The 15,204-nt window shown below is 29.5% G+C and overlaps 2 protein-coding genes across 4 annotated transcripts; one reads left to right on the top strand and one right to left on the bottom strand.

The window, feature by feature from the left end:
• Positions 1-1,834: 1,834 nt before the first annotated feature.
• On the bottom strand, positions 1,835-4,657 carry LOC123297286 (peptidyl-prolyl cis-trans isomerase D-like). Of its 2 annotated transcripts, none has more exons than XM_044878890.1 (5): positions 4,552-4,657; positions 3,794-3,931; positions 3,566-3,672; positions 2,206-2,784; positions 1,835-2,072 (listed from the first exon to the last, which is right to left on the bottom strand). In XM_044878890.1, the coding sequence occupies exons 3-5, from the start codon at positions 3,656-3,658 to the stop codon at positions 1,851-1,853; spliced, it is 894 nt and encodes a 297-aa protein (XP_044734825.1). In that variant the 5' UTR covers positions 3,659-3,672; positions 3,794-3,931; positions 4,552-4,657; the 3' UTR covers positions 1,835-1,850. The 2 variants fall into 2 exon arrangements, with proteins under 2 accessions (XP_044734825.1, XP_044734824.1); XM_044878889.1 differs by lacking the exon at positions 4,552-4,657 and adding an exon at positions 4,023-4,251.
• Positions 4,658-5,362: 705 nt separating this feature from the next.
• Positions 5,363-13,644, top strand: LOC123297676 (coronin-7). 2 transcript variants are annotated; one of them, XM_044879426.1, is made up of 10 exons: positions 5,363-6,157; positions 6,237-6,647; positions 6,737-7,032; positions 9,586-9,963; positions 11,105-11,924; positions 11,988-12,718; positions 12,777-12,983; positions 13,039-13,174; positions 13,242-13,360; positions 13,419-13,644. In XM_044879426.1, exons 1-10 carry the CDS (start codon positions 5,662-5,664, stop codon positions 13,509-13,511), a joined length of 3,687 nt encoding a protein of 1,228 aa, XP_044735361.1. In that variant the 5' UTR covers positions 5,363-5,661; the 3' UTR covers positions 13,512-13,644. The 2 variants fall into 2 exon arrangements, with proteins under 2 accessions (XP_044735361.1, XP_044735362.1); XM_044879427.1 differs by lacking the exon at positions 9,586-9,963 and having other exon boundaries at positions 13,419-13,643.
• Positions 13,645-15,204: the final 1,560 nt, after the last annotated feature.

The following is a 15,204-nucleotide window of genomic DNA, read 5'->3' as shown; positions in this document are numbered from 1 at the left end:
ATATAAGTTATAGCCCAGGAGATAGACGGGAAAAATTCGTGCAAGATGTGGCGTCGAACTTTCGTTCGAGCTAGAGTTAGAGATATCGTCTCAATTATCGTTTTTCAACTAGAATACATGATTTAATCTCCCAACACCTCAATTAAGGGAGGAAGTATAAACTTCTAAAATTGAAATAGTACCGAGGAGACTTTTTTGGCATAGCTTGATCACGAAATATGGGCAGAAAGTTATTAAAGACCTATTTTTCACTTTGCATCAAATTTTATTTGACGCAAAATTGAATTTTATGTCATATCTGTTTGTTTTCTGTCTATCTGTCTATGTTGCGTAATGTGGCCATATCGAAAAAGCCTCACCAGAATTTTTCAAATTCTTTTTATCTACCCCCTGATTAAGGTTACGCGATCGAGTCTCGATGGAAAACGGCAGATAAGGCAATATTTTTGTAATGGTATTAAAATATTGACGCAGCCATCTCTCAGAAACTTTTCCCGTGCATCTCCCGAACCACTATGTTAGATGAAAAATCAATATTATTCATTAAACAAAGTTATTTATTAAATAGAATTTTTCATTGAAATTGTACTCATGGAAAATAACTATTATGTCAACAAAAACAGTTGTAAAAAACTATAAAAAGAACTGATTTAAATAATTGTATTGCTTTTTTTGTTTAAATAAACACAAATATTCATTATGAAATTGAATTTTCTCTATTTTCTCTAGCATTCAAATTCCCAAAAAATTATTGTTTAAAAAACAATCGTAGTGACCTAAAAATGTATAAGTATATTTTTAGAAAGACCGTAGCCGTAGTTTAGTAGCCGTACCCAGGTTTTGGTTCAAAGGGGGGAAGAATACAAAATACAGTAATTTTTGGTCAATTCAGAAATTTTTTTTCTTACAAATTTCATTTTCAACAGTATTTTTGCAAAATTATTAACTAAAATCAATGAAAAATTCATGGGTCCGGGAAGAGGGTCTCCCTCCCCGTTACGCGCTATGAAAAATAAATTTGTGTCTTACTAGTCTATTTAACCTGACATTGAAGTAGAAAATCCAAATTTTAATTTCTTTATTAAAAAAATTATCAGTATTTTCAATGAAAAAGAATTATATTAATTTGAAGTTTATAATCAAGCGACGATAAGTGAAAATTCCATTTCATGATAATACCTACAAGTATTAAAAAATTCTTATGATAACAGAAATTAATATAAATTAATTTAAGTGTCACGCATAACAAGTGAAAATTAAAAAATAAAATAAAAAACGCACGAAACACCTCCCGAATTTCTTAGAAACATAGCTAAGAACATTATCCATCAAATTACCTTTCAAACAAAAACAACCCGCATTCAAATAAGTTTACCCGTTTAAAAACTAGGGTGCCAGTGTGCCACAGACAGACAGGCAAAAACACATAACGGTCAACTTTTTTCAATTCTCTTTAATTATAAAGTTTTTTTGGAATTTTTAAAATATATATTTTTAACAGCTGTACTGCCTTATTTTCAACCTGCATACAAACCTCAATAGTCGATCAGCCACCAATCTTTTAACCTATTAGAGTAAAACTTTCAGAGTGATAGCAAGAAAAAATTTCGCTGGGCCAGCACTTTCTAAAAATGAAAACAATTAACCAGAGGTTTTTGACATCATTTGTTCCTATCTACTACAGTGTTGCACCGAGCAAGTTTCATTTTAACTTTGAATGTTAAAAATGCTTATATAAAAAATTTTGATGTAATGAAGAAAATAAAAACATCAATAAATGAAAATAAAAAATATATTTAATAATAAAAAAATACAGAATAAAAATATTGCAACAAGAAAAATACAATCAGTCAACATTCAAACATTTTACTAAAAACTTTTTTTTCTTCTACCAAATACAAATTAATAGTATTTTGTAATTTTTTCATTTCACCGACAATTCGTTTATCATGCGGACACAACCTTAGAGCCATTTTAAAATCTTTTAAAGCCAATTGGTACTCTTTCAATCCCACATATGCTTGACCTCGCCTATACAAAGCTTTACTTGAGTTAGGATCTATTGTTAAAACCTATAAAAAAATTTCGAAAATGCAAAATCTACTTTCTTTCTTTTTGTTTTGTTAAATTACATCACACATCGTGCACAGTAAAAAAAGTTTAGCTTCAATAATTTTAAACCTAAAACAGTGTACAACACTTTACCTCAATACAACAATCACGAGCTTCCTTAAAGTCATTTCGCTTTAATTTCACAGCTGCCAAATTTAATAATGAAATCACTTTAATATTATTCAGGGTTGATCTATCATAATCAGGTCCATCTGAATCCATTTGAACTTTTGTTGAGAAATTTATATAACGTAATGCTTTCCTATATTTACGATCTGATTCTACGTAGTTTTTGTTTGAAAAATGATAATTTCCTGAGTTTTTTATTTTATTTACAACGTCCATATAATCGTGAATTTCCTCTTTGCCGGTACGTTGCCAATCTTCTGGCCAAGGTGGATACACATCATCTGTACAATCGGCATCTTCGATACCCCAATTTTCATTTCGTCTCAATTGACCACAATTTAATATTTTACATTCTGGAATCGGACGACCGTTATCTGCTTTTACTTCACTAATTTCTTTTACGACACCAAAACCTTTACGTACTTTTCCAAAAGCCACATTAATACCATCTAAATGTGTGCACGGTACAGTTGTTATAAAAAATTGCGAGCTATTTGTATTCGGGCCAGCATTTGCCATACTGAGAACGCCTTCTTGTTCATGCTAGAAAATAAAACATAATTTTAATAATAACCAACAGCAGAGCTTAATCGCTTAAGTCAAGTTATATGTACCCCCGCCCCCCATTGAATGTTTCTTATTGGGATGGAATTTTGTTATTTTCAAGAAAAAAAAGGCGGGAAGGCAGTCTGAGGTTATGGCATTAAAACACATTTCCTTTCAAATGACTTAATTCACATAAAAATTTTCGACCGTTTAACTTAATTTGGACTTGTTATAAAGATGCGCAAAACTTTAAAAACTGCCAAGAAAAAAACATGATATTTGAAAATACAAAATTGAAACTACCAAAAGGCACTTCTTTGACACTATCTCAATTTAAATACGAATTTTCAATCCTCTAGCTCAATTAAGCGAGGCTGTAAATGTTCAAAGCGCGGAAAACAGAATTTGGACATTACAAAAGAAGAAAGAGTGCTGGGAAGTTTATAGCCCCAAAAGACACTAACGTATCTTACATACATATTTACAACCCCCTGGCAAAGTCTTAAAATCGCAAAACAGTTTTAAATCCAATTGTTTGAAAGGGTTAGTTTTTACCCTACTAAATTGCACTCAAATGAAATTCCCTCCAAAAATATATATGTGAGATAGAATTTCTAATTAAAAACTTGCCGCTTGTAAAAATTTAAATATGTTTTGTTTGTTTTTTTTTTTTTGTAAAATCAATATTTATCAAAAAAGCAGGTTTTTTCTAATTTTTCTTCTTATATATAATATTTTCTACTTCTTATAAATAATATTTTGTACTAAAAGTAATTACCGTCAAATTAAAATTTTCATCCTCAAATTTTTCACCGTAAATACTTTCACCACCTGTTCCATCAAAATTAATAATATCCCCACCTTGTACCATAAATTGTGGAACAACTAAAACGTAATTTAAATTATTTTATGTGTAAATAAATCAATCATTTAATAAAATTGATTTTAGAAACATTTACGGCACATGTTTTATTTATTAAATGATTAATATTAAGTAAATACAAACCACGATGTATTCGACTCCCTTTGTAATGTAATTTCTTATTAAATTTTCCATAACCTTTTTCACCTGTGCATAATGCACGAAAATTTTCCACAGTTTTCGGTGCAATGTCACGAAACAGTTCTATTACAACACGCCCGACTACAAAATAAATAAATCAACTGATTAAATAAGACAATTTACTGATAAATATATGTGCATATTAAAATTAAGTTATTAAATAATAAGTAACCTTTCTCCTCATCTATTCCAAAATCAATAAAAACGAATGGATTTTCGGTAGTACCATTGCACATAGTCATTATTTTGTCAGAATTTCACTTTCTGACTGATACTTAACTAAATAAAAACATTATTAAAAATCTAAACTATATGCTAATTTTTGTAAAAATTGTAAACCAGAACCAAACAACAAATTGAAAATTGATAAAATTATGACATTCCAATCGCATACTCTAGCGTTATTTATTTGTAATATGTTTACAGCGGTAATATTTAAATTAGTTTTTTTGATAACAATTTTTAAGCATAACGTATTGTTTTATATTGCGTTCATGAATTTTATGGAATATGAACTTTCTACCCACAATTATCAAATATTTAATACTTGGCAAACATTCTAAATATGTTTGTAAATACACCAGCTGTTATTTAAAATTAATTAAATCCGACTTTTCTTTATTACATTAGTACACGCGTTGTACAAGATAAAAACAGACTATTACAAGAAAATCTACTAAAGAACCTTGATACAACATTACCTATTCTAGGAAACCTTCGAATCGATTTGGTACTTGTGACTTGTTCACACTCTGCTTTTAGCCGCTGGATACAAAATGGATACCAGACTTTTAAATGAGTAATAAATCAATTTTAAAGCTATAGGATTGTCATTTCTTTAATAAATCGATCTTTAAAATGAAAAATTTTCTATTTTTTAACTAAAAATTTATCGTTTGAACATTTTAATTTTTTGTTAAACATTTCGCAGCAGACAGTATAATTATGCAAAATAATTATATTATTTTGCTTTGTGACTACTCCGTTACTATGCAAAACAAAACATTTTTTATCTACAGTTAAACCTGTTTTATAATTATTGATTTTCTTAATCGAAATATTCATCTTTTGGATACAACATACAACAGAGAAATTAATACCTAATTTTTTTCTCTATAATTTCAATAATCAAAATTTCGGTTACCCTACATAAAATTTGAACAAATATTAAACTGTTTCCTTTGTATTAATTTTTTAATTAAGATAATTATTTTAAATAGATAATTACTCATCTGCTTTTAAAATATGTGATGTAATAAATATAAAACGTACCATATAAATATTTTACAAAATATACTAACAAATTTTGGAATTGGAAAATATTTTAGGGTAGACAAACATAAAAATTATATATTTTAAAAACAGATTGAAATTAAATTATTTTAATAAATAAGTAGGTAAAATATTTTCTAAAAATCCTTTTGTTTGGGAGTAACAGAGGTAAGTATCTATGGGTAGGTGTCTACTCGAGTGGTAGAGGGATACTTTAATCAAACGCCATCCATACGATAGTGGTAAGCAATAGAGTTGCCGGCTGTAGAATTGACATGACGCTGTCTGGAAGGGCGTATGTCATAATAAGTTGATGTGATTTAGAAGTTACAAAGTTTTTTATGACATTTATTAGTTGATTTAAATTATATGTCGCGAAATGAATGAATGTGTGTACTAAAAGTGTTCTAAAATAAAACATATTGCAACTTACTTGACTAAAAAATTTCTAATCTATGTGTCCATTATTGAATGCATAAATATTTCTTTGTTTACGTTGATTAAGCACTAATTATTGATTGAAAAACGTTTAAATAATTATGGCGTGGCGTTTTAAAGCATCTAAATATAAAAATGCGGCACCAATTGTGCCCAAGCCAGAGGCCTGTGTACGTGATATATGCGTTGGTTCCTATCAGACGTATGGCAATAACATCACTGCATCAGCGGCATTCATGGCATTTAACTGGGATCATACCGGTTCTAGTTTAGCTGTTTTGCCTATTGATGATTGTGGTAGAAAAAGTAAAACAATGCCTTTGCTGCATGCTCATTCTGATACGGTCACCGATTTGGAGTTTTCACCATTTCACGATGGATTGTTAGCAACGGGTTCACAAGATTGTTTAGTTAAAATTTGGCACATTCCAGAAAAAGGCCTTGACGAACCTATGACAAATGCTGAATGTACTTTTTCTCATAAACAGCGACGTGTTGAAACCGTTGGATTTCACCCGACTGCTGATTTTTTGCTGTATTCTACATCGTTTACAACATTAACATTGTGGGATATTATTTCTCAAAATGAATTGTTCTGTAAGTAATTTCTTGTGCCCTCTTTTTATAAATTAAAACATCCAATTGAAGTGAGTTTTTATTTTCTTCCTATGTTTAGCTAATTCCGATCATTCTGAAGTAATTCAATCCGTAAGCTGGAAGCGTGATGGAACTCTTTTGGTAACTTCTTGTAAAGATAAACAGTTACGTATTATTGACCCTCGAGTAGAAAATGTTTGTATCAAGTCATGTAACAGCCATCAAAGTATCAAAGATTCTAGAGTTGTGTGGCTTGGTGATCATAATAAAGTTCTCAGCACAGGCTTTGATTCGGCACGTTTACGGCAAGTAATTATACGTGATTTGAGAAATTTCAACGATCCAGAAAAAACTCTGGAACTAGATTGTTCAACTGGAATTTTAATTCCATTGTACGATGCTGATACGGGAATGTTATTCTTGGCAGGCAAAGGTGATACTACAATTGGATACATGGAAGTTACTGACCGCGAACCTTACTTAATTGAAGGTACAATTGTGTATTTAAGTTAACTTTGTAAACTTATGTAAGAAGATCTTTGAAGTTGATTTAATTATAAACTTATTTCATTTTCTTAGGTATACGCCATTCCGGAGAACAAACAAAAGGTGCATGTTTGGTTCCAAAACGTGCTTTGAATGTGATGCAAGGAGAAGTGAATCGATTACTCCAATTAACTAGTTCTTCAGTAATTCCGATAATGTATCAAGTACCTAGAAAATCTTATCGTGATTTCCATTCAGATTTGTATCCTGATACACCAGGATATATTACAGAATTAACTGCTTCACACTGGATGCAAGGCAAAAATATTCCTCTGAATAAAATAAGTTTGGATCCTGCTAAACGTTCAGCTGGTGAAGAACCTATTAAGGTAAGAATAAGTTAGTAATATTTATCAATAAGGATCGGTTTATAAAGCTTTTATTATAAAATGTGAAAAAACTATTTTACTGCTTTTGTATTCAGAGGTTTCTAAACTATATAATCCAAATCTTGACCAAATATTGTTAGTTGTAAATATCAACTTTTTTTACTTGAAGATCAGTTTAATTTTTGTTAGAGTGATTATAATAATTTGAAACTTAAGATTATCGCTAATTGCATTTTATTTTCGACCTTCCTTTATAAATATCTTCTTTTTTTTTTTTAATTGACGTTATTATGAAACATATTTGAGAAGACAAAAAAATACGCGGCATGGAGAAGTTAACGGCGAAACACACGGCGTATCAAGTTGTTGACATTCAACCAAATTCTAATAAAATTTCCACGTAACTTTTTAATTTATAGCAAATTTTTCGAGTACACCAAGGAAGATAGAATATGTGTGTGTCTGTCTGTGACATCGTAGCTCTTAAACGGATGAACCGATATGAATGCGTATTTTTTATTTGAAAGCAGGTTTTCTAGCGATGGTTCTTCGATTTGTAAAACGAAAAAAAGGGGTGTTATTTTGGGTGTTAATATGAACCGATTTGAATGCGATTTTTTTGTTTCAAAGATAATTTGATCGAGAGTGTTTTTAGCTATAAATATGAGACGGGGATGGGGGTTTTTGTAAATTTCACGTTTAAATTATGTAAAAGTTTCAACGGTGTTCGGTTTTATTACAATTGTAAAAGATTGCATAAATTACGTATTCATTAATTGATTGAATTTGAAATTTTAATACACATCGCTAAAGAGTTATATAGTATAAGAGTTATAAAATACTTTTTTAAGATAGTGAGTAATATTGGATTTACTTTGAATTATCAGAAGTATTAAAATCCTTACCGTACAAAGATTGTAAATTCATCAAATATTTCTCATCAATGTTTTATTCAAAGGAAATTAATAATCCAATATTTAATTTTACAAGCTCCTAATATTAAATATGAAAGTTATCTTTATGTCAGAAAAAAATTTATTTTATTTATTTCCATGGATTATTATTATATTATTAGTCCAATTTTTTTTATTAAGATTTGACAGAGTTTATATTATCAAAATGAGAAAATTTAGTTATTTTGGCTAGTTGTAACAATTATTTGAATTAGAGGTAAAAAGATATTTGTAACAATTATTTGAATTAGAGGTAAAAAGATATTAACTTTTAAATTTTCAAAAATTATTGTTTAAATTTACGAGTAGTTTATAGTAAAATTCTAAAGTTTAATAGCAAGAAAATATAGAGATCATATATATAGTAAAATATAATATTTACGTCAGCGGGCTAATTCGAAAATGATGTCTGAAAAGCTAGAAATTGTTCAATTGCTTTATTGTTTGTATTTAAGTATTCTTTTTTTTTGAGTTCATTCACAGCTACGAAAAACTCTCATCAGTTCTATTTATCAATCAATGCGAATCCCACGGAGCAAAATAAGGACATAATTTTATGTCGTCGAATATTTTAAAGAGTTCCACTTTATATGTTTTAATAAATATAATTTTCTCCTATAATAGATCTGCGGAGAAGCGTAGTTTTAGTGAGTCATTTCAGAAAGGTTGAAAATTTCGAAGGTGTTAGCCAGCACCGCATTAGGGGATCCCCGCATTATCAATCGTAACTTCATTCCGCGTTCTCAAGGCGGGGCTTCGGGCCTAATAGAGTGTCAAAGATGTAGTGCATGTCTCAAGTTTGAACTGAGTCCAGAAAGAGTAGAACCGGTTTTAATTGACAGATATTCCAACGATATACAGTCTATGTAGTAGTATGAGATCGTCTGCAATTGTGGGGGGCCGACATGTTTAGCTAGCCCGCAACACTAAATATGTCGATTCTATCTCATCAAGGAATTGATTTTAGATTGGCTTTAAAATCTGCTCACATGAATAAGTAAGTCTAAAAATCACAAAAATTATATCATTCGCCCCAGCCTTCTACATCGACTATATTTTTTTGGAATACCTGTCGATTAAAACTCCAGTTCTACTCTTTTTGGAATTAGTTCTAACTTGAGACAAACGCTACTTTTTTGCCACTCTATTGGGACCAAAGCACCTTGCTTTGAGAACGTGAAATCTTTTTAAGATTGAAGCGACGCTAGCTAACATCCATGAAATTTTCAGCCTTTCTGAAATATGGTTTTCTAGTTAATAAATTATGTAATGAAGGCTGGAGGAAGTTAGATAGGATTAGGCCTAGTAAAAGTCTTCAAAATATTTTGTATTGCGACCAGTTTGATCTAGAGCTCTATATATTCATTTCATTTCAAGTGAAGCAATAAAAACAATTTTTAGTTTTTAAAAACTCTGTTTCTAAATTACCTAAACTAAGTTTATTATAAAACGTACATTTCGTCGTTTATTGTGCTATTTCATTTAAGTCTATTTTTTAATTAAACATTTTTTTATCGTATCGGATTCATCTTTTAAATTTTTATAAAATTAATAAATAAAGATGATTTTTAATTGATTTTAAAATTAATAAAATGAACAGGTACATAGAGGTCCTCTATCGGAATTAAAAACAATCAACGATCAAATGAATATAAAAATATCAACAAATAATAAATTGAACAATAATTCAGTAAATAAACAAGATAACATTTATCATCATATATCGGTTAAACCAAAAATTGATTCTATGACAACAAATGAGGATAATATTGAACAATCATCAAATAATATAAAAGAGGAACAAAATGGCAGCGGTGGAGATCCAATAATTACACCAATTGTACCCCCAAAACCATTACCCCGACGTACTGGTAGTATATCTGAAGGTTGTGATGACATAGGATTACCAAGACCTATTGCACGCCCACGTACTACAGCCACTCCATTAGTAACCTCCGTCAACCCTTCGAATTATAAGGTTTGCAAAAGAGAACAATGAACTTTGCAATTTATATTGTTGTTGTGAGTGCACCCCAAATTTTAGAGTGGTTTTAGGTCTTTTTTTTTTTTTTTTTTTTCATTTGTAGACATTTTTTATTCATATTATTATGTGAATTAAACGAAAATTACGTATTTTCAAATAGTAAATTATATACTTGAATTTTCATTTAATTGCACTTTTTAAAAAATGAGCATGTTTTTTCTTATCCAAGTTTTACTGTTGATTATTTATTGTTTGTTTTTATTATGTTTGTGTTTTGATGTTCTTTTTAGTCCAAAAGATACCTTTAAAATAATAAGCACATTTTCTAAAGGACGAGAATTTCGCTAAAAAATATATTCGTTATAGATAAGTTGGAAAAAAAAACCGGTGTAAATAAGAGCACAAAACTTTACAGAAATTGAATACACAAGAATTACGTGCATATTGCGATATTTGTTAATCTGGGCAATTGAAAAACAATGGGTGCAAATTGTGTACTAGTAGTTGATTATTATTAAGAGTGGCTATTTTTTTAGATTTTATTACAATATTTGTATACAACTAAAATTCATTTAATGTCTGAGTGCATGGTTTCTGAAATATCGTCCAGAATCCCAACGAAGGGCAATTTTTTGACTCGATTTCGGGCACTTTCTTTTAAAGTCTTCTGTAATTAATTTTTCTGAATTAATTATGTACTATCTTTATTGAAAATTTCGTCCTTATAGAAATAGAATTAATCATTTTTAATATCGTATTTATATAACACGATAATTAATTTTATGTTCAGGGTCAACGGTAGCAAAAAATAATACCGCCCAAATCAATCTGATCAGTTTATAGATGTCGCATATTAAATTCTTTACATAGATAATAACTAAATCTATATGTTATCAAATAATATAATTTATTTATCGTGTATTATTATGGTATATGTTGATTAAATGGTATATGTTAATCAAAATTATTGATCATTTTATTTGGTAAGAGGATGAAACTGATGATCTTTTCCACATGTGACGTCTATAAAATAATCATTTTCTTTAGTAATATTTCGCCTTAATTATTGTGTTTTACATTCGTTGTTTTAAATTGTAAACTAGAGTATTAATTGTTTGATTTTATTTCAATTTAGCCAAGACTTGGACCTAAACCGTTTACACCACCTAAATTTAATGATGAAGAATCCTTCGATAAAGTGTTTTCTGTACCTACAGCACCTAGCAATGATTCGAATGGTGTTCATGAAGTAACTGCTGATTCAATATTACGTACTCCATCAGTAACCGATATGAAATCAATTAAAGAAACGACACCAACTGGTGATCAAGAGCCTCCTTCATCACTGACTAAAGTTAGTGGTGAAAACGATTGCAATAATGGTAAATCTGATAGTTCTAGTCTAGATGAAGAATTAAATAATAGTGATGGTTATAAACCAAAAACTCCAAGTACAGCTGAACGTAGAAAAATGTTTGAGACACGTATCAACTCAAAAGAAAATAATAATGACGCGCAAAATGCAGAAATTGATAATTTTGATGGGAATGACGACAGTAATTTTGAGCGTGCTTCATTACAACGAAGTAGTATTGCTGAACGTCGTCGTTTGTATGAAAATCGTTCACAATCTGTACAAGAAACGACTACAACACAAAAAGAAAAGTCTGGAGGGTCACCAACTCCAATGCGGCGACGAGATTCGTTTAAAAATCGTAAAATCGAAGAAGAAGAAAAGAAGACTCCACCGGTTATTCAACGTCAACAGTCTCATGATGTGCCATCTAATCGTAAAGCTGAACCTGTTACACCAACTCCGAAACGTACTTCAACAGTGTTCGGTCGAGTTTCTAAATTCCGACATTTAAAAGGGACACCTGCGCATAAATCTTTACATATTGAAAATATACGGAATTTAAGTCGACAAATTCCAGGGGAATGTGATGGATTTCAAGGTATTACAAAATGAATTAAATTGAAATTTTCAAAATATAATAAATTATTTTTGTTTTAATTAGCGAATCCTGAGCGTGTGGCAGTACCTTTAAGTGGACCCGGTGGTAAAATTGCTGTTTTTGAATTAAGTAAAACAGGTCGACTTCCCGATGGTGTTATTCCAGCATTGGTTCATGGAACAAACATAATGGATTTTACATGGGATCCTTTTGATAATCAACGTCTTGCAGTTGCATGTGACGATGGAATTATACGATTTTGGCGGATACCTGAAGGTGGATTAACTGAACAAACTGGTGCTTTTGAAGCAGAACTTAATGCTCATTCAGATAAAATATATTTTATAAAATTTCATCCTTTGGCAAAAGATGTTCTTGCCTCTGGTTCTTATGATATGACAGTACGAATATGGGATTTAGCAACACTAGCTGAAAAAATTGTATTAGAAGGGCATACCGAACAAATATTCAGTTTTGCATGGTCACCATGTGGCAATTTTTGTGCGACAGTCAGTAAAGATACTAAAATTAGAGTTTATAAACCACGAAGTAGTGTAACACCGATTAAAGAAGGGAAAGGACCAGTTGGAACACGAGGAGCTCGAATTGTTTGGGCTTTAGATGGCCGATATATTGTAGTAACTGGCTTTGATAAAGTATCTGAACGACAAATAATGTCTTTTAAAGCTGATGATTTATCAGCACCATTAAATACTGTTGGATTAGACGTTTCTCCGGCAATTCTTATGGCGTATTATGACAATGATAGTTCCACATTATTTTTAACTGGAAAGGTAAAGTTTATAATACATAAATTTATATACAATAATTTAGAGCACTATTATTTTTTAGGGTGATTCTACAATTTACGCATTTGAAATAACAGAAGAAGCTCCATATATTTGCCCCTTGAGTCATCATAGATGTAATTCGCTACATCAAGGTTTATCATTTCTCCCAAAAAATGTTTGTGATGTCGCTAGTGTTGAGTTTGCTAAAGCTTTTAGGCTTACAAATAACACAATAGAGCCACTGTCATTCACAGTTCCGAGAATAAAGGTAAAACTTTTTTTTTTTTTTTATTACATTAATTATTGATAATCATAAATTTTAGTCTGACTTATTCCAAGACGATTTGTTTCCACCAACAATTGTTACATGGAAAGCTGTATTATCTAGTGATGAATGGTTTGCTGGCAAACCTTGCAAACCTGTTCGTATTAGCCTTAGACCTGAAGGAATGGAATCATGTATGTAAAAATTGCATTGCATATATATTTAAAAAAAATATATAATTAATTTTAAAAATATTTACAGTATCGGGGGCGCAAGGTCAACCAAGTATTCCTGAAAAGCCATCAATAAAATCATCATCAAATAATTCCCAACCTGCACCTCGATTTGGTTGGTTGGATAATAAATCCAAACAAGAACAGGTAAAAGAATAATTTATTTACGGTTTAATAATTTTTTCTAATTAATTTTCTACTTAAGGTAACAAAATCAATGAGCAGTCGTTTGGAAATGAATTTAAATTTAGAACAAGATCACATGGAGGGTGTTGATGAGAAAGAATGGGAGGACTGAACGTTTTATTATAGTTAAAATGGTATAAGAATGTTGGGATTTTGAAAAAAAAAAACATCTTCTCATAAAGTTTGCTCTCTTTTCAGTGACAATAAAAACAATTGGTATTAAATATTTTACCAAAAAAAAATTGTCTTACCAAAAATTTTGTGAAAATTTCAAAATCTCAAAAAAATTGTGTGGAATAACGAAAAAAAAATCAAAGTGCTAATTTAAAATTTTTTATAATCCATATACGCTTTGAAAACATATATTTACTATTAATATTATTATATTTTATAATAATTTTCATATTTTATATCGCATATACGCCCAGATTTCATATCTTCTCATCATCAAGTAAAATTAGTAAATAATATTTTAGAAAAGTTTTTTAACATTTTTTATATGCTGAATTTTTAAAAAAATTTTTTTTATTGCAAAGTAAAAATGATAATACTAGTCCCAAGACTCGAAAGTAATTAATAAATATTCCTTTGAAGCATTTATACTTGAAGAATGCCCTGAAATTTAATACTTGTGCTCAATTTTTGTGTAGGTATTTTATTTAATTTTATTAATTATTTAAAAAAATACTCAAAAAACGGCTATTTCTCTAGTCTATTAATGAAAACAAAATATACTTCGTTTTAAAATATATATATAATGTAAAATTAATGATAAATGATTCATAAATTTAACTTAAAAATGTGATATATTTAAAATTGTACAATGAATTCCATCGCTAATTGGCTCTAAAATTTTCATACACACCTGCAAACCCTTGACTTATTAAACGCACATAAAAAAATCTTTGAAGTAAAGTTTGTGATTTCGGTAATAAATGCATAAATAAACTAAGTTTGAATCAACTTCCATTTTAACTTCCGAAGGATTGAATATTGGAACATTTACCTTTTACTTTACCCCCCATTTCTAGAAATTTTAAAATTTGTTCGAGTTGGACGAAAGATTTTGACGAAGTGGTTTTTACTCATTGAAAAAGTGTAACATTTATTTGAATTTTAGTAAACGATCTATATTTCTATTTCGAATAAAAGTTTATATAAATTTCAAACTGTTCAACTACAAATTGTATAGTTATTGAAAAAATCTATGCTCCGAAAAGATAACAAAAAGTTCTATAGTTAACCATCGAAACAAACGAATCGACCACACATCGATTGACTTAGTTAATTTACTTCAAAAGTTTTCCTCTTTAATTAAAATAATCTCATTATTTCAGTACAAATAACATCAATGACATTCAGAAACGTACAATAATCACATTTTTTTATATTTATTTTAAGTTTTCAACTCAAAATCAGTACACCGAACTGTTTTGAGTGAGTTCCATTCGTAAATTGTGCCAATTTTTTTTAGTAAATATAATAATGGCAATTGTAAACTTTTACACAATCAATTTCACCCCAGAAAAAGCATTCCATGACTTTCAGTATTAAAACAAGTTTAAAAAAATGCTCAATGAAAATTTTCAATTACGGACCAATCACTAGCTGTAATAAAATAATGACAATTTTTTTACCTTTTTGCACTTTTACAATGTTTTTATAGTCTAAAAAAATTATATTTGAAATAAAAAATTCTTCTTTTAATTCTCAAATATAATACAGATATAATTGTTCTGGTTAAGTACGCATCCTTGGTTAAGTATAGTACGCTTTGAGGACAATCATCTAATAAGCGCAGCATA

Source organism: Chrysoperla carnea, chromosome 4 (assembly GCF_905475395.1).
Source record: "Chrysoperla carnea chromosome 4, inChrCarn1.1, whole genome shotgun sequence".
NCBI classification, from domain to species: Eukaryota; Metazoa; Arthropoda; class Insecta; order Neuroptera; family Chrysopidae; genus Chrysoperla; species Chrysoperla carnea.
This window is presented reverse-complemented; position numbering and strand designations above follow the sequence as displayed.

What these genes read in the sequence shown, in the direction of transcription:
- LOC123297676 (XM_044879426.1), top strand. Translation starts at nt 5,662, where the DNA reads ATGGCGTGGCGTTTTAAAGCATCTAAATATAAAAATGCGGCACCAATT. An exon ending in CTGGTGAAGAACCTATTAAG is followed by an intron (nt 7,033 to 9,585) that starts GTAAGAATAAGT and finishes TAAAATGAACAG; the next exon opens with GTACATAGAGGTCCTCTATC. An exon ending in GGAATGTGATGGATTTCAAG is followed by an intron (nt 11,925 to 11,987) that starts GTATTACAAAAT and finishes TGTTTTAATTAG; the next exon opens with CGAATCCTGAGCGTGTGGCA.
- LOC123297286 (XM_044878889.1), bottom strand. Translation starts at nt 4,092, where the DNA reads ATGACTATGTGCAATGGTACTACCGAAAATCCATTCGTTTTTATTGAT. An exon ending in TGGAATAGATGAGGAGAAAG is followed by an intron (nt 3,932 to 4,022) that starts GTTACTTATTAT and finishes TTTATTTTGTAG; the next exon opens with TCGGGCGTGTTGTAATAGAA. An exon ending in CTCGTGATTGTTGTATTGAG is followed by an intron (nt 2,073 to 2,205) that starts GTAAAGTGTTGT and finishes ATTTTTTTATAG; the next exon opens with GTTTTAACAATAGATCCTAA.